The sequence below is a fragment of the Zophobas morio genome, unplaced genomic scaffold, assembly GCF_036711695.1.
Source record: "Zophobas morio isolate AGI-343-1 ecotype UQ-CSIRO unplaced genomic scaffold, CSIRO_AGI_Zmor_V1 ptg000024l, whole genome shotgun sequence".
NCBI classification, from domain to species: Eukaryota; Metazoa; Arthropoda; class Insecta; order Coleoptera; family Tenebrionidae; genus Zophobas; species Zophobas morio.
The window spans coordinates 4,288,212-4,316,057 of record NW_026972129.1 but is presented as its reverse complement, the minus strand read 5'-3'; the positions used below and the strand labels follow the sequence as shown (position 1 = coordinate 4,316,057).

At 31.9% G+C, this 27,846-nt stretch overlaps 1 protein-coding gene across 1 annotated transcript in view; it reads right to left on the bottom strand.

Moving 5' to 3' along the window:
• Nucleotides 1–27,846, bottom strand: part of LOC135134794 (zinc transporter ZIP11) — a 195,063-nt gene that overhangs the window by 137,962 nt on the left and 29,255 nt on the right. Inside the window, exons 2-5 of the mRNA XM_064063627.1 lie at nucleotides 6,971–7,069; nucleotides 6,683–6,917; nucleotides 6,499–6,630; nucleotides 3,354–3,570 (exon numbers count right to left, since the gene is read on the bottom strand). Of these exons, the coding sequence (XP_063919697.1) occupies nucleotides 3,354–3,570; nucleotides 6,499–6,630; nucleotides 6,683–6,917; nucleotides 6,971–7,069 (683 nt within the window). The remainder of the gene's footprint in view (nucleotides 1–3,353; nucleotides 3,571–6,498; nucleotides 6,631–6,682; nucleotides 6,918–6,970; nucleotides 7,070–27,846) is intronic.

The following is a 27,846-nucleotide window of genomic DNA, read 5'->3' as shown; positions in this document are numbered from 1 at the left end:
ACAAATATAATGCCTGTACTGTATTAAAGACATAAAACTGCAGTGATTTACAACTTTATACAGGTTTCTTCACAATTTGTTAATATTTTCTTCTTTAATTAAATTATATACCGATTTTCGGTACTAACGGATTTTTTGTATTTGACAGAAAACGTTTATAAGGATAATTACGTGGATAACGAACAACGTAAAAAAAATCTACGAAGAAGGGCTGAAAAATACATTCACAATGTCACTCTGATATCCTACACATTCCAATACATACAAAATAAGTTGATTTTTATACGTTCACGCATATTTCACATTCACAGACTTATGCACTTACTCTTACCTAAATTGTTGTGACTTTTATAAACTACTCCTAATTGTCTTAATTTAACAGCAATGTGTTTCTGACATTATTAGTACGTAAGGCAAATCTTATTATCCAAAGTTGCTTAATTTAATAAGAAAAAATCATTAACTGAAATTCACTGCTTTTCTATATATATAACATACTATAGTAACATATACGTATTAGAAAAAAAAAAACATTAACCCGCTGTAGTACCCATATAAATACTTCCAACACATTATTATTGTCTTGGATGCATTATTTTATGAATAACCAAACTATCGGTTACAAACTCGATGGAAAATAGCTTTGTTTTAATTTTTGTATGACAAAGAGGTTCAAATAATAAGATTTGTTAGACTGGAAAATACGTATGAATACAAACTTGCTAATAATGCTAATAGATGTATCAGCTTGATTGAATACATAACTACTAAATAAAAACAACAACCGTAACAAATAATAACGAATCAGACCTTGGGATTAGTGCATAGAACATTACTGACTTGACTTTATTTGACACTGAGTTTATTTATGATAGAAAATAACTTTTTAATTGTTTAATGTGAAGTTTTCCTTAGATGTTGCAACTTGCAATCAAAACTAAAAAAATGTACTATAAATAATCCATTTTAAAATTAAGGATATTTAGCATCCTTTCAAATAAATAAATATTTTTGCCAAAAAAATTAAAAATATGTCTTGCTAAATAAATTAAAAAAACCAGGAACATTATTTTCTAATCAATAGTAAATACAATACAATACAACAGTGAGTGGTGTGCCGTTTTAAAATTAATAGCATTATATGAGAAGCTTTTTGTTTATTTATGATCTTTTGAATTCCATGAATCACTGAACAGAGAAATAATAGTTGACCAAAAATGTAAAAATATCCTGCATAAATATACAAGCCAAAGTTCTACTTGAGGACTATACTCTAAAATTATTTTTAACTGTATAGAGTGTTCTGTTTATAGGTGTAACACACAACTTAGTTTTTTAAATGAAAAATCCTATATATTTTTATATAGTTTGATTCACCTCTTCTTGGGCTTTACAACCACAGTTTATTTCTGAATTTCTGATGCAACGTTATTCCAATTTTTTTGAATGTTTTTAGCAATGGATAGGTTTACAAAAAAAAAATGTAGTAGGGTTATTTATGGAATCTGTTACAATATTTTGTGCAGCATTAAATAAAGGTACGCGCTTTGTTGTGGTATAATATAATATATATAACAATATAAATGCAATTAAATTGTCATATACAGAGTGTTTATCTATTTCTTTTAAATATAACAATTTTCAAATGTCGATATTTCAGTTTTTCAAATAGAACGCCCTATATATTATTACCGCAACTTATTGAATTTTTTGTTCTCTTTCTTTTTTGTTAAGTATTTTGTACAATAAAAGTTGATAGTTCCCGCGATATTTAACAGACACATCGACATATTAGAAGAACGAGAACAAAAATAGGATAATATACAGTAATAAAATACAGTTGAAAAAACTGAAATATCAATACTTGGAACTTGTAAATTTTTTGAGTATTTTTTATAAACATTCTGCATATTAAATTTTGATTAATTTTTTTAAGTTTCCACAAAATATAGTAACACAAATTTAAATAATAACCCTACTGGGATTATTTTTGTGAACCCTTCCCTTGGCCAAAAATTTCAAAACTAAACAGTAATTATAAATCCTGGAAAGAGATCGAGGAGAATAGTAATAATATATAGGGTGTTTCTTTTAAAAAAACTAAGTTGTGTGTTACGTCTTAAAAACAAAACACTCTGCTTTGTTACAAATAATTTTAGAGTATAGTTCTCAAAGAACCGTGCAACTTTGGTACTTGCCTTTTTTTTCTAATTCTAATAATAATTAATGAGATTCCGAGGACTGCGCGCTGAGTTATTCATCTTGTATATCCAATATAAATATAATAAGTGTATTTAAAGTACCCCTTCAGAACACCTTTTACAATAACTCGTTAATAAAAAAAAAAACAAAAATGCATATCAATTAGTTATGTACATCCCAATATGGCATTTTGTATAGTATGTTTTTGTGGTTAATTAAAAAAAAACTGAATAACAATGAAACATATTTTAAACAATTTTTTGGCAACGATTACATTATTAAATCATGTAATGGCACCCAACTTGACAAAGACAATACTGAAACGTTCTGCTTGAAAAATAAAAGTTAAACTGAACAATGTAAAAGTAAGTACGTAGATAGATAGTAAGTACATACATGCACTTAGGAAGAAAAATAAAACTAACCATTAAGATTCGTGTTAGTATAAATCCAATTAACAAAGTTTAGTTAATTCCTTTCAAGAAGTAGACGCACACAACGGTTTTACACGAAACAACAAACAAATAACATATTTCTTGACGGCACATGCATGGCAAAATTTGACTGTGGTATCATTTTGTAGTGAATACTATACACATATCTCAAATGCCAAAGGCTATATTCTTGAAGTGTGGTGTTAACTATCTTTTTTTTTTAACAAGTTCTGTCTTAAAAGAATGTCGTAAGAGAAAAATATAAAAGCTTTAGGACGACAGTATCACAATTATAATTGTTGGGGATTTTGAACCACAATTATTCACTGAGGTACTACTAATGTAAGTTTAATTAATCTTATTTCCTTTCTAGGAAATATTTTGTTTTTAAATTCCTCTTAAAGTATAAATTATTTAAATTATAAAGCTGATTTTAAAGTTTGCATGCATAATAAAAATAACGAGAAAATGTCTTCTTCAAATTTTATGCCTGGAGGTATTATTTGTTGACGCATTTGTGATTAAAATTCTGCATTTTAATTAAGTGACTGACCTCAAATTAATTTATTTATCTGAAAATAAGTTTGTAAAATTTACTCCTAGGGAAATTTACAAATTAAATTTTCGTATCAATAAACAGTAAGTTAATCTATATGTTAACCTTTTCTTTTTAATGATACATTAACCAACTAAATTAATTAAAAATATTACACTTACCGAGCACTTTCAAAAGTGGCTGAAGTTGAGCTACCAATAGCGCCAAAACCAACACCTACAGCTAAACCTTCAGGAACATTATGGACTGTGATTGCTATTACTAAAAGTATTATTCGTTTCCACTGTCCATGTTGGATTTCTTCAATGTTGGAAACATCTTCATAACTCTGTGTATGAACTATTTCTTCACTCTGTCCTTTCATTTTATCAGATCTACCTACTGCAAAATTTTAAATTAACATTTGGAACAATTTTAATATTTATTTTTGTACAACTTTTATTGGTACTTTTTTCTTTAGCAGTTTTCTTAATAATGATCTATTTTTAGTTTTGTCCATAGCAATGTTAAAACAAACTGGTCTAAAGTTATTCAAATAAAACTTCCCTCATCCTGGTAATACAAACATTTTTTCATGTGTATTAAAGTTAATTCTTCAATAAAGATTCATTTGTTAATTTTTCGTGCGGACAAACATATTATTTTAATATGAATAATGGAAATACTGACGTTACTCTGCTCTACAAATTTCGGGGAAATTAAGTATATGAATGAATTTTAGATGGAGTCTACTCATTCTAAGAAAACTAAACACATTCAAACCGGTTCGTTCATACATGTATTATTTTTGTACATCCTTTGCGAGCAGTCGTAGAAACTACATCGTTAAATCGTTAAATCGTTTAATTACGAATATAATGATATGTAACACTTATCAAATATTTATTTCATTTTCAGTTGATAAAAAAAACTATAAACATTAAAAAATAAAAGTTGAGTGAAATAAAGCACTTGCAATTTATTTTGTGGGCCTCTATCATTTTTCTTAGCTGTTTACAATGCTGGTTGGAAAACCCCATTTTGAATGACTAGACTTTCAACGTGAAACTTAGAACGACTATTTAAATGTTGCTTATTAATGTGCGCTCTCACTCCCGATGAGAGCGAATTCATGACCACAGATGAGATTGCTTGCTGATTACAAGTCATAGGAAATATTAATAATTACGGTTTAGTTTTTACTTTCTTATTTATAAAATGCCTATGAATTAAAAAAAGGCCAAAAACTTACGGCACCACGAAATTAGATGACTTTTCAATTAAATTCCAAAGCTACCTAAGTACTCATAAATTTTCTTATTACACAGGATATACGTCACAAATGTTAGGAGCAAATTATTATAATTACATATTGTCTTTGCCATTTCTATTGATACACCACCTGTTGATTTTGCTTAAAATTTAGCAATTGGTAATAGCTTTCGGTTGATTGACAACAGCTTTCCGTTAGAAAATTATCTGAATATGAACGTTGCCAAATTTACGATTACCAAGTGGTGTTTCAATAGAAATGGCAAAGACTATAGTCGGCCCCGTTCGGGCTCGTCTTTCAACACTTTCCTCGCATTTCCAAAAGTTTATTTTCCAGATTAGTAAAACAGATACCTAATATAAGATCTGTTTCAAAAATACTTATTTTAGCATATGTTCGAACTATCGCAACATAGTGGTGTAATGTACTAAATTAAGCTAAAAACAATAGGCTGCGGAATTTTAACTGAGGTACCCTGTGTAGTACGGTTTTTTTTGCACATCCGGTGTAGGTATGTAAAAAATAGTTTATAGTTATTTGGACAGAACTTTCTTTAATTTTAGGAGAACGCCGAGATATTTAAAGAAAATATATGGGTGAATTAATGGTTATACATATTATTTTGCATACTTCAATTATTATACACTCAGAAAATTTTTGAAGTGACCTTTGGTGGGGATGGATACAGAACTTTTGATTAGCAAAGTATCAGGCTGATGATCATCTCACAATATATCTAGATTTCACAACAATTGGTTTAACAGTTTCTAAGAAATATTGCATGTATGTAATTATGTACGTATTTTATTAACGGAAAATTCTATAGTCACAAAATATACCGACATATTAAAATTTAGAATTTACATATTTTGAATCGATTTAGTAGAACTTTTAAACTTATTGATTGATACATTGGAGAATTCTTTGTTTGCACAGTATTTGATGGAAATTTTTATTAGTCGAGTCGTAATTCGTTCATACGATTTTTAATGTTTTTCCAAAAATTTGCACAGTTTAAAAATATGGGTGCATTGACACGCCACAAGTGTAGATGTCTAATATTTTGCACATTTTAGATAGGATTTATCTTGCAAAATTTTGAGATTACGTTATCAACTTGTTCGTGGGAATGAACAAACGAGCCTTGGTTAGCGTTCAATCATGTACACGATAGTCTTAAAGTACTCCTAAAATTCCACAACAATCGGTAAAGTACTTTCGGAGATTACGTGTCGCCAACAGATAGATCGACGATAGAAGCCTAACATGCCAATTCCATAACTTAAACTCGGGAAGGAAAAATGAAAGCAACTAGCATAATAAACAATTTTGTATCTCGCAGTACGGTTTTTTAAATAATTTTCTGAGATGACATCATCAATTTTCTGAAAGGGATGATTACATAAATTTTGGTTATCGTTCTGTTATCCGTAGGACCATGTTAATAAATTGTGTTCTGTTCGGAATTATCTTTTTATGCCAATCTATGTAAAGTTAGAAATAATGGTGGGCTGACAACTTACACGTATCGGTTATAATGGACGTAAAATTTTAAAGTAATCGGTTCCGCAGTTTAGGAAACTAGTTGTTGAATAAAATCGCCAACAGGTAGAGGTAAATAGAAAACATGCAGTTTCGTACTTTCCAAACTGTGAAACCCCCACAAAACATAACATTCATCATTCATCACAATATGGCTCTTAGACTTTGATCAGGAATAACAAATATTTACGTGCGACTAATGAATAAGTTGCAAAGATTATTGTTGGTGTAATTACTCACAAGAATTTGGTAAATTGAATTATAACGATTTACTAATAATGATAATTGTGGGTAAAACCAAATAAACAAAACTATTTTTCCACCTCTAGTTCTTTCCACAGTGTGTATTCTACACCCTACATTTATGACTACAAATTTAAAACTCTCTTTGCTATGGACCACATTAAAAAAGTCAACATTATGTTTTGATAATGTAAGCAAAATAATATGTAAAAGCTAAGTACCTGACAGCTGTACAAAAATATTTTTCTGTAAGAAAAACAAATACATACCCCTTCTGCGTTGATGGACTGTGCCTCCTAATTCAGAAAAACCATCAATGGCAGTTGAATCTGTTGAAGATATATGGGAATTTGGTCTAGTAAGGTCCCTTCTCTCCTTACGACTACTTGTGGAATGGAGTGCTGTAAATTCATTTTTATCGGAACAGCTTTACATATTAGAAAAATACACCACCTAGCATCATGTTTGGAGAATGAACACCAAGTATTGATATTAATACATCAGCACCATAGACAAATAAGGCTCCCAACAAGAAGCCTAATGCAACCGGAGCAAAGGCATATTCGCCATTCTCTCCATATATTTTGGACTGTTCAGCCATTTCGATGGCAGGAGACAAAAGTGACCAGTAAGAAGCTGCTGTCATAACACCAGCGGCAAATCCCAAGCTGGCATCCAGAAGTTTCCTCTAAAAATTTGAACGTGTCGATTGTTTATATGCGAGAAAGGTTATGTTCTAACCTGTGAGCCTCTGATAATCACAACAAGTGCAGCGCCAGCTGCAGTAAGGCCCCATGTGAATAATGTGCCTAAAAAAGCTTGCATAACCGGTCCATGGCCCTGAATCATTTTGATAATTTTACAACAAACACGATAACTAGCATTCCTGTTTATACATATCGCGAACGGACACAGACTACCACAAGGTTGCCTTTGTTGCTTGCAATAGCGCCAATTCTTTAAAGACCACAATCTCCCACAACTCCTGTTTGCACAAGCGCTGTTTATGTTTTCATTGCCATTGGTAATTAACTAGTTGCAGAGGTAAGTATAATAATGTTGGTAGATGGGTTATTAATTGAAATGTTTTAACAATATTTGATGGAAAGGTAGGTATTACGTGTCACATAATCACTTTATAAATGAGTGTCATAAAAACAGCTGAATAAAGATAATATTAAAGCTGATAATCAGGATAAAGATAATCTCACAGCTGATAGTGGCGACGATAAGTGTTGTACTGTGCATGGTACTATAGGGGCAATTTTTGTAAAAATTAAATTTAACGGGTGTTAAATTGCAAATTTCCATAGCAACGATTTAAAATCGTAAATCCGATTGGTTGTTTATTTTAACCACCTTTAAATTTTAACAGGTTTAATTCAAAATTGCCTCGATGACTATAACATGGGTGACTTTTTATCTGTTCAAACAAATTGGTGTATAAACAAATGCCAAGGAAGAGGAAAAAAGGTCAACTTATTTAGACAGAATTCCCTCACCGCCAACCACAATCAATTATAAATGCATGGTAGATTGTATACCTATCCTATCACACAGATTTACATTAGAATTTTTCTTAAGGATAAACCAATTAATTTTAATATGTGCAATGTATCATAACCTTACTCATTTCTAGGAATTTCAAGGAAATTAATAAATGGATTATTTTCGAAATAAAAGTATATTGAATTTTTCCGACGATGCCTACTATAAAAAATTGGTCTAAAGAGTTTAGACAGTACTTCCCTCGCTGTCGGAAACGTGACGACTGCATGCCTATTATGTTTTTTTTTCGCAGTGGATTTCAAAGAATTCGGTTTTATAGTTCCTGAGTAAATCAATAAAATTAATTTACGCATTCATTAATTTTTTTGAGTCACCCTGTATATGCAAATCCTAAAAATATGAATGGAGTGATAAATTACAAGTACAGACTCATCATATTTTGTACAGTTTAGATAGGATTTATTCGGCAAACTTTTGAGCTGACGTCATCAATTTTTTGGAGGGGATAAGCAAATGTATTTTGACTAAACACTTATTATGCTCTTTATAACCTTAAAACATCTTCAAGATTTCAAAGCATTCGGTTTTGTAGTTCCTGAGTAAATCAGTAAAATAAATTTACGCTGTCATTAATTTTTTTGAATCACCCTGTATATGCAAATCCAAAAAATATGGATGGAGTGATAGATCACAAGTACAGACTGATCATATTTTGTACATTTTAGATGTGATTTATTCGGCAAACTTTCGAGCTGACGTCATCAAGTTTTAGGAGGGGATAAGCAAATATATTTTGACTAAACATTTATGATGCTCTTTATAGCCTTAAAACATCTGCAACATTTCAAAGCATTCTGGTTAGCAGATTAAAAATTAAATTTCAAAATGTTGTTTTATAATTTTGATTTTTTTTCCAAAAATCTGGACGTTTCGGGTGAAAAGTCGATTCAGAGTTGTAAACTACATGTGTAGGACTATGTTATTTTATACAATTGAAAACCCATTTACTATGTACAATTTTGAAGTGACGTCATCGCATTAGTGGTGGGGATGATTAGACAAATTTTGGTTAGCGTTTTACCATCTACATGATATTCTTAATATAAGTACAAAATTTCACAACAATCGGTCGAGTACTTTCGGAGATTATCTGTCTAATAAAAATCCGGGACAACAGACGGACAGACGGACAGACGGACGGACAGACGGACAGACGGACAGACAGACGGAAATGGGAGACCTATTTCTTCGTCTTCTAGGGGTCATGAAAGATCGAGAAAACGTAAAAGTAGAGAGTCGGCCGACGGACTCGATTACAATACTTCCTTTGCTTACGCTCGGGAAGTAAAATGGGTTTAAGGTTACTTAGACAAAACATTTCTCGGCCCTGAAGTACATACAAGCGAACACATATAGCTCCTTCAAAAAATAAAATTTACTTTCGCGAATTTTATTTTTTATAACCCCTACTAGAAGTTAAAGTATAGATACACTCGCGGCCAGAAAATCGGACGTCAATGTTATTCCATTGTCACAGTGTGACCACGGGTGTGTCACACCGTGTGACACACCTTTACGTATACACATTGTTTATTGTAATCTTATTTTTTAGTTTTATAATGTTTGAGACTGCAAACATGCTGCAGACATTGTTATTCTTATTGTCATGTTATTTTATAAAATTTAGATGACATTTATTCGGCAAAATTATAAAATTACGTCATCATTATTTGTTAGGGAGGAGCATAAGCGGATAAATTTTGATTAACAGTTTACCACGTTTCTGATTATCGTAAAACAATTGTAGGATTCCAGAGTATTTAGTTATGCAATGTCAGAATTAATTTGTAAAATGTAACTATCCATTTTTTTTTCAAAAGACCTGGATTTCTAGTGTAAAAACCTGTGATAAAAACTGAACACGCATTCATAAGCAACAAATGCAGAAGTACATGAGTATATTTTTAAACTGTAAGATGACGTCATTAATTTGGGGTTTGGCGTAACCGAAAAATTTTCATTAAAGATTATCACACTTCCAATAACCCTAAAACATATGCGAGATTTTAAAGCATTCGGTTTTGCAATTGAAAAATTAAACTGTAAAATATTTTATACAATTTTGATTTTTTAAATCTGAATGTTTAGAGTCAAAACTTAACACGGATTCATAAACCACAAGTGTAGGAGCGTGCTTTTTGTCAAACTTAAGTAACATTTATTCACCAAAATTTTGTAATTATGTTTTTCTGTGGTGTGATTTGAATGTCTAGGGTAAAAACTTAACACGGATTCATAATCCACAAGTGTTAAATTTAAATAATACTCATCTCCCCCCAAAAATTATCGCACCACTCTCAAAATTTTGTATATTTCCAATTTGAAAATTTGTAGAAGACACATGGGCCCAAATCATATCCAAACATATTTTTATTTATTTATTTGCCAGAACAAGAACCAATATGTTGATTAAAACGATGGTTTCTAGTTCTTCGGATAAATTTGCACATATACGAATTTCGTCCTTTTCATTTACAAAGGATTTATGTAGACTTCTATCGCTACTGTCATACATATTCGACATTATGGATGTCCCTCAACGCTTAATCTTGGATTTGACCCACGACGAAGTTGTACGAGCATTGACTCTGTTGGAAGATGGTCATAGTCAGCGATACGTAGCAAGAGTTTTAGGAGTTGATCATTTCACAATAGTTAGACTTCCATAACGGTTCCATGAAACAGGGAGTGTTGCCAGAAGACCAGGACAAAGTCGTCGAAGGGTGACTTCGTAATGAGATGATCGCTTTTTGCGCTTAACAGCGCTCCGTACGAGGCATTGCACTGCTCGATTACTTCAAATGGAGTTGCTTGGTGCTCGAGATCTGGATATTTCTGTACAGACAGTAACAAATCGTCTTCGCGAAGATAATCTTCGAGCTCGTGTTCCTGCAAAAGGACCATTACTCACCAGACCTCATCGAGTAGCCCAGCTAGAATTCGCAAGGAAGCACGTGAATTGGGAAATTGATGATTGGGAAAATGTGATGTTCTCTGATGAGTCTAGATTCTGTTTTTGCTCAAATGACAGACGAATACCGGTGAATATAAGGCCTGGGAAGCGGTATTTTCAATGTAACTTCGTCCCAAATGTATAGTTCGGTGGAGGTTCGATTATGGTTTGGGATGGCATATCTTTGCAAGGTCGTACAGACTTAGTATCATTACCTGGGGCTCGTTTGATGGTTGTACGTTACATAACAGACATTTTGGAACCACATGTCATTCCATACGGACCATTCATTGGTCCAAATTTTGTTTAAAAGCATGATAACGCTCGGACGCACATAGTGCGCGTTGTGCAAGCTTATTTCAGAGAAACAGATACGCCTGTTATGGAATGGCCAGTTCGAAGCCCTAATATGAATCCCATCGAGCATGTATGGGATGATCTGCAATGTCGTGTTGTGGGCCGTAGAATTGCTTTTAGAATTCTCCAACAGCTAGAAGCAGTTCTTATGGAAGAATGGGAAAATATTCCTCAAGACAATATTGTGCACTTTTACGAAGGTATGCAGCGCCGGATGGAAGCCGTTATTCAAGCCAGGGGTGGAAATACACGATATTAATTTAATTAACGCTAATAAACTTATGTACCTACATTAAGACAGTCTCCAAATCAGGCCCAGAATATGTATATTTTTTAAATATTGTCATTTTTACTTCCCGAGCGTAAGCAAAGGAAGTATTGTAATCGAGTCCGTCGGCAGACTCTCTACTTTTACGTTTTCTCGATCTTTCATGACCCCTAGAAGACGAAGAAATAGGTCTCCCATTTCCGTCTGTCTGTCCGTCCGTCTGTCCGTCCGTCTGTCCGTCTGTCCGTCTGTTGTCCCGGATTTTTATTAGACAGATAATCTCCGAAAGTACTCGACCGATTGTTGTGAAATTTTGTACTTATATTAAGAATATCATGTAGATGGTAAAACGCTAACCAAAATTTGTCTAATCATCCCCACCACTAATGCGATGACGTCACTTCAAAATTGTACATAGTAAATGGGTTTTCAATTCTATAAAATAACATAGTCCTACACATGTAGTTTACAACTCTGAATCGACTTTTCACCCGAAACGTCCAGATTTTTGGAAAAAAAATCAAAATTATAAAACAACATTTTGAAATTTAATTTTTAATCTGCTAACCAGAATGCTTTGAAATGTTGCAGATGTTTTAAGGCTATAAAGAGCATCATAAATCTTTAGTCAAAAAATATTTGCTTATCCCCTCCAAAAACTTGATGACGTCAGCTCAAAAGTTTGTGGAATAAATCATATCTAAAATGTACAAAATATGATGAGCCTGTACTTGTGATCTATCACTCCATTCATATTTTTTGGATTTGCATATACAGGGTGACTCAAAAAAATTAATGAATGCGTAAATATATTTTATTCATTTAATCAGGAACTACAAAACCGAATGCTCTGAAATCTTGCAGATGTTTTAAGGTCATAAAGAGCATAATAAATGTTTAGTCAAAATATATTTGCTTATCCCCTCCAAAAACTTGATGACGTCAGCTCGAAAGTTTGCCGAATAAATCATATCTAAAATGTACAAAATATGATGAGCCTGTACTTGTCATTTATCACTCCATTCATATTTTTTGGATTTGGATATACAGAGTGACTCAAAAACATTAATGAATGCGTAAATATATTTTATTGATTTAATCAGGAACTACAAAACGGAATGCTCTGACATCTTGCAGATGTTTTAAGGTTATAAAGGGCATAATAAATGTTTAGTCAAAATATATTTGCTTATCCCCTCCAAAAACTTGATGACGTCAGCTCGAAAATTTGCCGAATAAATCACATCTAAAATGTACAAAATATGATCAGTCTGTACTTGTGATCTATCACTGCATTCATATTTTTTGGATTTGCATATACAGGGTGATTCAAGAAAATAAATGAAAGCGTAAATTTATTTTACTGATTTACTCAGGAACTACAAAACCGAATGCTTCGAAATCTTGAAGACATTTTAAAATTATCATAAGCATGGTAAATTTTTGATCAAAACGTATTTGGTCGTCCCCCCTAAAAAATTTATGATGTCACCACAAAATTTAGCTGAAAAAATCCTATCTAAAATGTACAAATTATGGTGAGTCTCTTCTTGTGATTTATCATTCCATTCAAATTTTTTCGATTTGCATATACAGGGTGACTCAAAAAAATTAATGAATGCGTAAATTTATTTTATTGATTTAATCAGGAACTACTTTGAGAATATAATAATTTTATTCTTAGTATTACACTACATCTATCCCAACTGATATACGTGTCCTTGCAAAAATGTTGATGACGTCATCGCAATTTTTTTTTTAAATTCCCACTACAAAAATGTAATGAGAAAAAAACACAATAGGCATGCAGTCGTCAAGTTTCCGACAGCGAGGGAAGTACTGTCTAAACTCTTTAGACCAATTTTTTGGCCTTGTCTTGCATACATTTATCACTACTATGTATATGGTAACCCCATGTATTCCGGTTCGCTAGAACTGGAGGTGGTGTGATAATTTTTGGGGGGAGTGTATTTACTGTTGTAAATTTTGGAGATGACGTCATCTCATCATTGGTGGTGGTGATTAGACAAATTTTGGTTAGCGTTTTGACGTGTATATGATACCTATTCATAACATACATATAAAATTTGACAACAATCAGTCCAGCAGAGAGCAGATAGGCAAACAGACACAGAAACAGACGGAAACGGGAGACCACATTTTTCTAGGTACTCTAAAGGCCACGGAATGTCGAAAAAAAGCTTACGCTCGTGAAGTAAAAAGGTGGATTCCAGTTTCAATTGTTACCAAGAAATCAGAAAGTAAATCGAAGGTACTCACGCATTAGGTACCTGCAGTGTTGCCAAATTTATTTTATAAAAATGCATATGATCTATAGTCTGTCATCTTTACCGAAACACCACTTGAGGATCGTAAATTTATCAACATTCATATTCAGAAAATTTTCTAATCAAAAAGCCATTGTCAATCAACCGAAAGTTGTTAGTAAAGTCGCGATCTTTTCTACACAACCACTCCCTAGTGTAAATTTTCAAAATTTGTTTGGTGTAAGTGGCCTTGACGGGTTTCTGGGGGAAAACAAATGTGTCAAAAATTTGACAGGTTAGATGGTCATATTGTCAATGTAGATATTTTATTTTAATAAATAGATGAACAGAACATACAGTCTGCACGGGATACAGTGCGGCATAGCTGAGGGCAACCGAAACATTCGTGTTGTGCTAGTTTCGATTGCCATATCAACTACCGCTACCAACCGCGTTCGGCGTAAAGTACTAGATGACAGGGCTACCAACTTGACTTTTTATCGAGTGGTTCGGTAGAAATGACCGCTACTGTAATTGGCAAAATCAGTATTGTTTCACTAGAAATGGTAAAGATAATAATAGATCATAAGGAATAATTTTAATTTTTTTTGGGGACTTTTGGTTAGCGTTTTACTTCCTACATGAGATTCCTTATATTTATGTATATATAAAATTTGACAACAATCGACTCAGTAGGTTTGTAAATTGTTATCATTCTTTCTAACAAAACTCAACCAGACGACAGACAGATTATGAAGGTAGACCTACTTTTTCGTACTCTAGGCATCATGAAACGCCGAGAAAACATGAAAGTAGCCATTCGTCGGATTATTATTATTATGCTGAGCGACTCTACAGACCCGTGCCGCGGGCGTAAAATCACGAAAAAGCCCGTGCGCTTGTCGGGCTTAAGAGTACGCAATCTGCTTCTATAAGTACCGTGTCCGGCCTAAGAGCAGTTCGTCTTTACAGGGGGAAATTGCCGTCGTATCCTCGAAAAGATTTCACCAAATTCGGGCTTAAGCTCCCGACAAACAGATGGGGACTCTATGCATTTTGGGAAAAGAAATTCAACTGATTTCTAAATGAAAAATTACTGGCTGCATAACTCAATGCTTCAATTTTGCCGAACGGAAAACTTTTTCGAATCCATAATTCAGAGCAACACTGCTAAGGCTTGTGAATCAATCAAACACTTCTTATACCCGAAACATGGATAAGAGAATTTTTGAGGTTAGAACTGCACATTTACCTTAATTTATTCTCCTGTTAAACCAAGGTGTGCAACTTTCATAAATTCAAAAATAGTACATAAGCGAGAAACATTTTTCCAAAAATACGGAACTGTTACTTAAAAAACATCATTTTTAACGAATACAATTTACTATTCAAAAAACTTATATTTGTTTATAAATTGATTTTTTTGTTAGTTTCATTTTTCTCCAGTAATTAATTTTTCACTCACATTGTTACTGTCAAAATCATTTATGATTTAATTTACTTTGGGTTCAGCGAACAATGTTTTTATAGATAAACTTGATTTCTTCTTTTGACTTTTGAAGTTAATATAAATGGAAACCTATTTTTTAGCTTTTCAGTTAAATGATTGTTTCGACAAATTCTAAAATAGTAAATATACGTATAATTGTAACAAGAACGTACTAACTAGAATAATTTATTAAAAACTAATAAATGAAATATTCTCAATTCACACATATTAGTGGCTACATTTTTTGTATTTTTTGAATATTACTTCGATGATTCACCACTCAAGATGCTGCTTCAAAAATTTTATTAAACAGGAAATAAATTGCAGTCATTATAATTATTTAAACTTTAAATACAACTCATATCGTGGGTCCGTTATCCTTTTCATATATATCCCATCATCAAAAACAATACAACAAGAAAAATAAACCAAGAAGCTGTTTTGGGAATACGCTTGTCGGAGAGGAGTACATTTACAGTATGCTGTTAAATTGGAGAATACATGATTTAAAAACAGTACAAAACTCTAAAAACTACTACTAGATTTGGTCATCTTATCTAAAAGAAGTTTCTTAGGCCCGAAAGCATGGATAACGTCAAAAATTTTGTGATAAGATTATTTAAGAGTTTTTGTTTGGTTTTGTCAAAATGATTTTAAAATCTTGCTAAAAACAATGCGAAACTTAATTTCCCTACTTTCGTTTATTGATTCTCGAGTTAATCAAATGTTCTGAATTTAAGAAGAATATTTCCCTAAACGCGATTTGTTTTTACCAAAATTACCAGGGTTAAACAAATCGAATTCTCGTTAATTAAAAAGTATGTGGAATAAATACGTAAATTTGAAAAACAGTTTCCTTTATTTTGCAATAAATGTTTTCTAACAAACTGTTCAACTAAAAAGCACAATAAGATTTTGACTTCAAGGGCAAAATTTAATATTCGTCCCTAAAAAGAAGCGCGATATTTTGTTAAGTAATAAATTACACATCAAAAATGGAAACGTATCATTACGTGCTTATCCCCGAAACGCCTCTAAGAGAAGTCTCTTAGGCGCGAAGGCAGAGATAAAGTCAAAAATTTGGAGGTTAAGTTATTAGAATTCACGTTTGGTATTACCAAAAAGGTGTTGCAATTTCGCATTCATGTTACAAACTGTAATACGAAACTTAAATTGCAGATTTTACGTTCACTTATTCTCAAGTTAACTGCACGTTTTGAAATTAAAGAAGTATTTTTTTCCATATGACATGTTCCGTCATTACCAAAATTTTAATAGTTAACTCAACAAAATTAATTTTTCTGAATATCCTACCACTTTCTAGAATGGATGCGTAAATTTCAGACACTGTTTTCGTTGTTTTGTGACAAATTTTTGTAATGAATCATAAAAATTAAATTTTCAGTAAGAACTTGACTTCCAAAGCAAAATATAATATTCATTCCTAAAAGGAAGCGGAATATTTTGTTATGTAATAATCATTTATGCATCAAAGATAAAATCGTATCATGACGTGCTTATCCCCGAAACGCCTCTAAGAGAAGTCTCTTAGGCCCGAAATCAGAGATAAAGTCAAAAATTTGGAGGTTATGTTATTAGAATTCTCGTTTGGTTTTACCAAAAAGGTGTTGCAATTTTGCATTCCTATTACAAACTGTAATGCGAAACTTAAGTTGCAGATTTTACGTTTACTTATTCTCAAGTAAACTGCACGTTTAGAAATTAAACAAGCATTTTTTTCCATATGACGTATTTCGTCATTACCAAAATTTTTATAGTTCACTGAACAAACTGAATTTTTCTGAATATACAAATTTCTAGAATAGATACGTTAATTTTAGAAGCCGCTTTGGTTGTTTTGTAACAAATTTTTTGTGATGAATCATAAAAGTAAAATTTTCAGTAAGAACATGACTTCCAAAGCAAAATTGAATATTCATCCCTAAAAGAAAGCGGAATATGTATTTTGTTAAGTATTAATTATTTATGCATCAAAGATGGAATCGTATCATAACGTGCTTATCCCCGTAACAACACTAAGAGAAGTCTCTTAGGCCCGAAAGCAGAGATAAAGTCAAAAATTTGGAGGTTATGTTATCAGTATTCTTGTTTGGTATTACCAAAAAGGTGTTGCAATTTCGTTCATGTTACAAACTGTAATACGAAACTTAAATTGCAGATTTTACGGTCACTTATTCTCAAGTTAACTGCACGTTTTGAAATTAAAGAAGTATTTTTTTCCATATGACATGTTCCGTCATTACGAAAATTTTAATAAAGTCGCGATCTTTTCTATAGAACCACTCCCTAGTGTAAATTTTCAAAATTTGTTTGGTGTAAGTGACCTTGACGGGTTTCTGGGGGAAAACATATGCGTCAAAAATTTGACAGGTTAGATGGCCCCATTGTCAATGTAGATATTTTATTTTAATAAATAGATGAACAGAACATACAGTCTGCACGGGATACAGTACGGCATAGCTGAGGGCAACCGAAACATTCGTGTTGTACTAGTTTCGATTGCCATGTCAACTATCGCTACCAACTGCGTTCGGCGTAAAGTACTAGATGACAGGGCTACCAACTTGACTTTTTATCGAGTGGTTCCGTAGAAATGACCGCTACTGTAGTTAACTCAACAAAATGAATTTTTCTGAATATCCTACCACTTTCTAGAAGGGATGCGTAAATTTCAGACACTGTTTTCGTTGTTTTGTGACAAATTTTTGTAATGAATCATAAAAATTAAATTTTCAGTAAGAACTTGACTTCCAAAGCAAAATATAATATTCATTCCTAAAAGGAAGCGGAATATTTTGTTATGTAATAATCATTTATGCATCAAAGATAAAATCGTATCATGACGTGCTTATCCCCGAAACGCCTCTAAGAGAAGTCTCTTAGGCCCGAAATCGGAGATAAAGTCAAAAATTTGGAGGTTATGTTATTAGAATTCTCGTTTGGTTTTACCAAAAAGGTGTTGCAATTTTGCATTCATATTACAAACTGTAATGCGAAACTTAAGTTGCAGATTTTACGTTTACTTATTCTCAAGTAAACTGCACGTTTAGAAATTAAACAAGCATTTTTTTCCATATGACGTATTTCGTCATTACCAAAATTTTTATAGTTCACTGAACAAACTGAATTTTTCTGAATATACAAATTTCTAGAATAGATACGTTAATTTTAGAAGCCGCTTTGGTTGTTTTGTAACAAATTTTTTGTGATGAATCATAAAAGTAAAATTTTCAGTAAGAACATGACTTCCAAAGCAAAATTGAATATTCATCCCTAAAAGAAAGCGGAATATGTATTTTGTTAAGTATTAATTATTTATGCATCAAAGATGGAATCGTATCATAACGTGCTTATCCCCGTAACAACACTAAGAGAAGTCTCTTAGGCCCCTTATCTATGCTTAGGCCCGAAAGCAGAGATAAAGTCAAAAATTTGGAGGTTATGTTATCAGTATTCTTGTTTGGTATTACCAAAAAGGTGTTGCAATTTCGCATTCATGTTACAAACTGTAATACGAAACTTAAATTGCAGATTTTACGGTCACTTATTCTCAAGTTAACTGCACGTTTTGAAATTAAAGAAGTATTTTTTTCCATATGACATGTTCCGTCATTACGAAAATTTTAATAGTTAACTCAACAAAATGAATTTTTCTGAATATCCTACCACTTTCTAGAATGGATGCGTAAATTTCAGACACTGTTTTCGTTGTTTTGTGACAAATTTTTGTAATGAATCATAAAAATTAAATTTTCAGTAAGAACTTGACTTCCAAAGCAAAATATAATATTCATTCCTAAAAGGAAGCGGAATATTTTGTTATGTAATAATCATTTATGCATCAAAGATAAAATCGTATCATGACGTGCTTATCCCCGAAACGCCTCTAAGAGAAGTCTCTTAGGCCCGAAGGCAGAGATAAAGTCAAAACTTTGGAGGTTATGTTATTAGAATTCTCGTTTGGTTTTACCAAAAAGGTGTTGCAATTTCGCATTCATGTTACAAACTGTAATACGAAACTTAAATTGCAGATTTTACGTTCACTTATTCTCAAGTTAACTGCACGTTTTGAAATTAAAGAAGTATTTTTTTCCATATGACATGTTCCGTCATTACCAAAATTTTAATAGTTAACTCAACAAAAGGAATTTTTCTGAATATCCTACCACTTTCTAGAATGGATGCGTAAATTTCAGACACTGTTTTCGTTGTTTTGTGACAAATTTTTGTAATGAATCATAAAAATTAAATTTTCAGTAAGAACTTGACTTCCAAAGCAAAATATAATATTCATTCCTAAAAGGAAGCGGAATATTTTGTTATGTAATAATCATTTATGCATCAAAGATAAAATCGTATCATGACGTGCTTATCCCCGAAACGCTTCTAAGAGAAGTCTCTTAGGCCCGAAATCAGAGATAAAATCAAAAATTTGGAGGTTATGTTATTAGAATTCTCGTTTGGTTTTACCAAAAAGGTGTTGCAATTTTGCATTCATATTACAAACTGTAATGCGAAACTTAAGTTGCAGATTTTACGTTTACTTATTCTCAAGTAAACTGCACGTTTAGAAATTAAACAAGCATTTTTTTCCATATGACGTATTCGTCATTACCAAAATTTTTATAGTTCACTGAACAAACTGAATTTTTCTGAATATACAAATTTCTAGAATAGATACGTTAATTTTAGAAGCCGCTTTGGTTGTTTTGTAACAAATTTTTTGTGATGAATTATAAAAGTAAAATTTTCAGTAAGAACATGACTTCCAAAGCAAAATTTAATATTCATCCCTAAAGCGGAATATGTATTTTGTTAAGTATTAATTATTTATGCATCAAAGATGGAATCGTATCATAACGTGCTTATCCCCGTAACAACGCTAAGAGAAGTCTCTTAGGCCCGAAAGCAGAAATAAAGTCAAAAATTTGGAGGTTATGTTATTAGAATTATCGTTTGGTATTACCAAAAAGGTGTTGCAATTTTGCATTCATGTTACAAACTATAATGCGAAACTTAAGTTGCAGATTTTACGTTCACTTATTTTCAAGTTAACTGCACGTTTTGAAATTAAAGAAGCATTTCAAAATCATTTCTAATAGGTAATTTTAACTTTAAAAATAAACAAGATTGAGAATTGAGGATAACTTTCATAGCATTAAGTAATCAGTTTTTAAATGTTTCTTTTAATTAAGGTATTTCACATTCATGATCATGATTATAATAAAAGAAACTCCCATAAAATCTATTATTTTCATAAGATGATCAACATAATAAAATTTTCTGTGATGTAAGTACACGAAGTTTTATTATTTATTCATAAATTATTTCTAATATGTAATTTTAACTTTAAAAATAAACAATTTTGAGAATTGAGGATAACATTTTGTATTTAAACAGTGTTAAGGCATTTATTTTTAATTTTCGCAGACACATTCAAACCAGATGGGTGACCGTGTATTTTATGGTGTTTTTACCAAAAAGGTCGGGACTGTCAATTATCACGGGTTGTTAGAAATCTTGAAAGGTATAAAACGCACTAAATTTTATGCGTCATGCCGCCCATCTGGGCGACCCTATGTTTTATGGTGTTTTCACCAAAAAAATCTGGACTGTCAATTATCTCGTATTTTTAAAAATATTCAAAGTAATAAAACGCACTAAATAAGCGCTGCAAAGGCAGGGTGATGAAATGTGGGTAGACAACGGAAAGTAGAGACAAATTAACTAAAGAGAAAACGAACGCCTGATGAGAGAAATAATTTGGTTACGATATCAGATAGATGATTTAGATTTGAGGTAACATAGTTTAACCTTTTTTGTTTGTACGACAATCGGGCTTGAAATTGAGATTGTCGAGAGATTTCGTTTTTTCAATTTTTACTTCCCGAGAGTGAGCCAAAGAAGTATTGTAATCGGATCCATCGGACGAATGGCCAATTTTATAGTTTCTCGACGTTTCATGACCTCTACAATACGAATACATAGGTGTCTCATTTCCGTCTGTCTGTCGTCTGTCTTCTGTCGTCTGTCGTCTGTCGTCTCTAATGTGTCGTCCAGACACGTAACCAGCCCTTTATTTTGGAGGGGCCCAGCCGGGCACTAATTTCAAATAAGGGGGCCTTTAAAAAAAGTGTTCATTATTATAAATCAATATTTTACTTGAATTACAACCAGTATATAAATTTAATGGGGTGCAAATAGTTGAAATTGACCAACACCATGAGAATGCATTTAAAGTCTGCGTGCCAATACTGCATAGTGTGTAAAAGGCATATCAGTTGTACCGGCTAATTGCTTAAAAAAGTTATCGACAAAACTGTTCACAGCAGTATCGCATTACTCAGAGAGTTATATTACAAGATAAGAACATAAGACTACTCACAGATAAAATTTACTTCTGACCTGAAATTTCGAATTTTCTTTACTTTTAAAATTTAAAATTAATTTAAGGGGGCACCAGGGGTGGCACAGGGTTTTGCAGGGGTGGCCTCCCCTTGGTTACGTGTCTGGTGTCGTCTGTCGTCGATGTCAATTTTTTTACCACTGTACCGATTTTTATCAAAGTTTACGCATATCGTATATCGTGTAGATGGTGAAACCCTAATCAAACCTTGTCTAACCATCCCCACCGTGTGATGACGTCACACCCAAATTTTAGTTCACACATGTTGGTTAAACTTTATGGAATAAGATACCCCTCACGTGTAGTTTATGAATCCGTCTTCAATTTTTACCTCAGACCTCCGAGTGTTTAGAAAAAAAATACAGTTCATAAATTTTTGTTAGACAGATAATCTTCGAAACTACCGGACCGATATTTGTCAAATTTTGCACATATGTTATACATATGATGTAGATGGTAAAACGATAATCAAATTTTGTGTAACCATCTCCATCAACGCGGTGATGACGTCACACCAAAAATTTACTTAATATATGTTGGTTAAATTTTATGAAATAACATACTCCAGCACGTCTAATGTATGAATCCGTCTTGATTTGTTTCAGAAAAAAAAAATTATGAATTGATGTTAGACAGATAATCTTCGAAACTACCGAACCGATGTTTCTCAAATTTTGCATGTATGTTATACATATCGTGTAGATGGTAAAACGCTAACCATTTTGTCCAATCATCGCCACCAATGCTGTGATGACGTCACACCAAAATTTGACATAATATATGTTGATTAAGTTTCATGAAATAACATACTCCTGCACGTGTAGTTTATGAATCCGCCTTGAATTGTTTAAAAAAATATATGAATTTTTCTTAGACAGATAATCTTCGAAGCTACCGGATTTGACTATGTTAAATTTTACATAAGGTATTAACTTCAAATTTGTAATTTAGCTTTTACCACTAACCCAAATTGTCAGTGGTGTTGTACAGATCTTCCTTACCCCATTCAGTCAATTGCAGAATTTTAAAATTTTATTTTTAATTTTTATATATTGATAAATAAAAAAAAACATGAACGATCTGTTCATGTACAGATAAAAAAATAGTAAGAGTAGGTTTCATGCAAATTTTGCTACAAGAAAATTTTCTGATGACGTCATCAAAACCGTCGCTAATAAGACACGTGCATATGTTTGGGTATGCTTTTTTCAACAATAACAGAAACTGTACAGAATTTTCAAATTTTCAATTTGATGGAGAAAATATTTTTGGTTTGCTTATTCAAATAAACTGATTAATTTTTTAATCTTTTCAATCACTATATAAAAGCAATTCTTAATTGAAAAGAGGACTGTCAAAATTTACAATTTTTTAGTACCTGAACTACAATTATAACGTTAGTCGCTCAAAGAAGCGCGATATTTTGTTAAGTAATAATTTACACATCAAAAATGGAACCGTATCATAACGTGCTTATCCCTGAAACGCCTCTAAGAGAAGTCTCTTAGGCTCGAAGGCAGAGATAAAGTCAAAAATTTGGAGGTTATGTTAGTAGAATTCTCGTTTGGTATTACCAAAAAGGTGTTGCAATTTTCCATTCTTGTTACAAACTGTAATGCGAAACTTAAGTTACAGATTTTACGTTCACTTATTCTCAAGTAAACTGCACGTTTTGAAATTAAAGAAGCATTTTTTTCCATATGACGTGTTTCGTCATTACCAAAATTTTTATAGTTCACTCAACAAACTGAATTTTTCTGAATATACAAATTTCTAGAATAGATACGTTAATTTTAGAAGCCATTTTGGTTGTTTTGTAACAAATTTTTTGTGATGAATCATAAAAATAAAATTTTCAGTAAGAACATGACTTCCAAAGCAGAATTGAATATTCATCCCTAAAAGAAAGCGGAATATGTATTTTGTTAAGTATTAATTATTTATGCGTCAAAGATGGAATCGTATCATAACGTGCTTATCCCCGTAACAACGCTAAGAGAAGTCTCTTAGGCCCGAAAGGAGAGATAAAGTCAAAAATTTGGAGGTTATGTTATCAGTATTCTTGTTTGGTATTACCAAAAAGGTGTTGCAATTTCGCACTCATGTTACAAACTGTAATACGAAACTTAAATTGCAGATTTTACGTTCACTTATTCTCAAGTTAACTGCACGTTTTGAAATTAAAGAAGTATTTTTTTCCATATGACATGTTCCGTCATTACCAAAATTTTAATAGTTAACTCAACAAAATGAATTTTTCTGAATATCCTACCACTTTCTAGAATGGATGCGTAAATTTAAGACACTGTTTTCGTTGTTTTGTGACAAATTTTTGTAATGAATCATAAAAATGAAATTTTCAGTAAGAACTTGACTTCCAAAGCAAAATATAATATTCATTCCTAAAAGGAAGCGGAATATTTTGTTATGTAATAATCATTTATGCATCAAAGATAAAATCGTATCATGACGTGCTTATCCCCGAAACGCCTCTAAGAGAGGTCTCTTAGGCCCGAAGGCAGAGATAAAGTCAAAAATTTGGAGGTTATGTTAGTAGAATTCTCGTTTGGTATTACCAAAAAGGTGTTGCAATTTTCCATTCTTGTTACAAACTGTAATGCGAAACTTGAGTTACAGATTTTACGTTCACTTATTCTCAAGTAAACTGCACGTTTTGAAATTAAAGAAGCATTTTTTTCCATATGACGTGTTTCGTCATTACCAAAATTTTTATAGTTCACTCAACAAACTGAATTTTTCTGAATATACAAATTTCTAGTATAGATACGTTAATTTTAGAAGCCGCTTTCGTTGTTTTGTAACAAATTTTTTGTGATGAATCCTAAAAATAAAATTTTCAGTAAGAACATGACTTCCAAAGTAAAATTGAATATTCATCTTAGATCATATAATAAATAGATACCAATACTCAAACTGAAAGCTGTGACTAGACATGAAGCTATCTGTTGTCGTTTTCTACGTCAAGAAGAGTAGTATAATGCTATCCTTGTGTGATCACCACATCTTCATCTTTGTTAGATGCATTTCATCTGTATATGTCTATTTCACTTCTATCCTTGTACCGCACCAGCACAACAAATCGCTTTTGACAGATGTTTCTTCTAACCTCTCTTTCGAGTTGTTGTACAGAAAACAATTTTAGAATTTAGAACAAAGATCCTATTTTAAGTGATGTAATCATAAAGGATCACAATTGCTGCCCAATAATTTACTATTCCTTTCATTATCTACTGTGAATTATTTATAAAATCAAGCTGTCAACATCTTTCGTACGAAGTTAGTTCAGACATACTTCCTAAAATTTAGGCGCGCAAAATTCAAATAGTGATCAGGCAAGGATAGCTTCATTGTAATCCCTCCATGCACGAGAGAGATGTGTGACAGGAGGATGTCGTCACAGGCTCTGCTAGGGAAAGAACACGGCATGGTGGTATCTATTTATTATATGATCTAAGATATTCATCCCTAAAAGAAAGCGGAATATGTATTTTGTTAAGTATTAATTATTTATGCGTCAAAGACGAAAGCGTATCATGACGTGCTTATCCCCGTAACAACGCTAAGAGAAGTCTCTTAGGCCCGAAAGCAGAGATAAAGTAAAAAATTTGAAGGTTATGTTATTAATATTCTTGTTTGGTATTACCGAAAAGGTGTTGCAATTTTGCATTCATGTTACAAACTCTAATACGAAACTTAAATTGCAGATTTTACGTTCACTTATTCTCAAGTTTACTGCACGTTTTGAAATTAAAGAAGCATTTTTTTCCATATGACATGTTCCGTCATTACAAAAATTTTAATAGTTAACTCAACAAAATGAATTTTTCTGAATATCCTACCACTTTCTAGAATGGATGCGTAAATTTAAGACACCGTTTTCGTTGTTTTGTGACAAATTTTTGTAATGAATCTTAAAAATTAAATTTTCAGTAAGAACTTGACTTCCAAAGCAAAATTTAATATTCATTCCTAAAAGGAAGCGGAATATTATGTTATGTAATGATCATTTATGCATCAAAGATAAAATCGTATCATAACGTGTTTATCCCCGAAACGCCTCTAAGTGAAGTCTCTTAGGCCCGAAAGCAGAGATAAAGTCAAAAATTTGGAGGTTATGTTATTAGAATTCTCGTTTGGTATTACCAAAAATGTGTTGCAATTTTGCATTCATGTTACAAACTGTAATGCGAAACTTGAGTTGCAGATTTTACGTTCACTTATTCTCAAGTTAACTGCACGTTTTGAAATTAAAGAAGCATTCCAAAATAATTTCTAATATGTAATTTTAACTTTAAAAATAAACAAGATTGAGAATTGAGGATAACTTTTATAGCATTAATCAGTTTTTAAATGTTTCTTTTAATTAAGTCATTTCACATTCATGATCATGTTTATAATAAAAGAAACTCCAAAAAAATCTACTATTTTCATAAGATGATCAACATAATAAAATTTTCTGTGATGTAAGTAACCGAAGTTTTATTATTTATTCATAAATTATTTCTAATATGTAATTTTAACTTTAAAAATCAACAATTTTGAGAATTGAGGACAACATTTTGTATTTACTGTCTAAACTCTTTTTACCAATTTTTAAATTGCATAATTGAAAGTATTACATTAAAAATTCTTTAATACATTATAAACACAATTATGATAAAGAACCGGACGAGCCAGCGTTTTCTTTTGCCAGCGCGGCGTATTGAAAGTAGGTATTGCTACAGTCGCTTTGGAATATTTTTAAAATTTGGTACAAAATAAAATAAAATACATTTACAACACATTACCAACTGCAATACGAGTATTTCAACATCATGCGCGGTGTTAAAAATGTTTGTGTTTATACATCGGAAGAATGTCAGTTAGACACTTCTTTGATTTGAATAAGTTTATCGCCTCAAAACAGCTGACTAATAGTTGTGTATTATACAAGACGATAAACAAATTCTTTATCTATGAGTGAAAAGTGTTAATTCACGAGTGGCAATAGCCATGAGTGGATTATTTTTCACGACTAGATTAAGATTGTTTATCGTCGTGTATAATATTTTACTATGTCTGTACTTGTGCAGAGACTGTTTATACTACTAGCTTGTTTTTCCCCAAATTTAGAAAAACACAGCGTCTTAACAAATGCTTTATTCGCTGCTCCCTTTTTACAACGGATTCCGAACACTCCGTGCAGTCTCCGATATGGAATGACGCTTGACGCATGGAACAGTCAGTCTGTGGGAATTTCTTGGCACGTCTCCTGACCTTGCAAAATTGGTCATCTTACTCGTCGGGCGATTAGCGCAAGTTCAACCTTGAGTTTCGAGTCGCAACACATCGTCAGCGGCGCTAACAAACAAGACGGATATGCTGCTCAAGCCCTTCTGGCTCAAATGTAACGGAATATAAAATTTATTTGTTTTTAATTTGATTATTACAAAATTACTATTTCGTTTTCAACTGAGCGTTTGTTGGCACATACGACTTCCAGCCAAGCAGCCACCTGCATTACTGTTACCAAAATAGTAATTAAATAGTCAATTACTACTATTTTCTAATTTGTTCTATTTATGTTAGTATAGAATATTATCATTAAAAATGTGATTTATGTGTTCGTGAGATGTAATTAAACACTTTGCAATGACTTAAAAGTGAATTTATAATTTATGTTATATCAAAATCTGACGTTTGATAATGTAGATAAATGGTAAAAAAATAATGTAACGCCCTCACACACACACACATAAAAAACATGTTTTCTCCAAATTTTCTCTCCTACATATAGTTCAATAATTTTAAAAGTGTACCGCACACTTTTGAAATTACTGCATTTGCATTATTATTTTTTCAATTTGCTGATACAGGGTGATGCAAAAAAAATAATGAATGACTCAATTTAGTTTATTGATTAAATCAACAACTGCAAAACCGAATGCCTTGAAATCGTGCAGATATTTTGAAGGTATTGCAGCATGGTAAATTTTTAATCAAAATATATCTCTATCTCCTCAAGAAATTGATGACGTCATGTCAAAATTTTTACGAATAAATATCTAAGATATGCAAAATATGATGAGTTTATACTTGTGATCCATCATTACATTACTACTTAAGACGGGGAAAACCATTCTTGAGTTACTATTTAAAATAAACTGATTAATTCTTTCATCTTTTCAAGCCTCATATATTAGCAATTCTTAGTTTAAAATACAACTTTCAAAATTTATCAGTTTTTTATTACGAGAACTAAAATTATGGCGTTAGTCGCTCAGTAC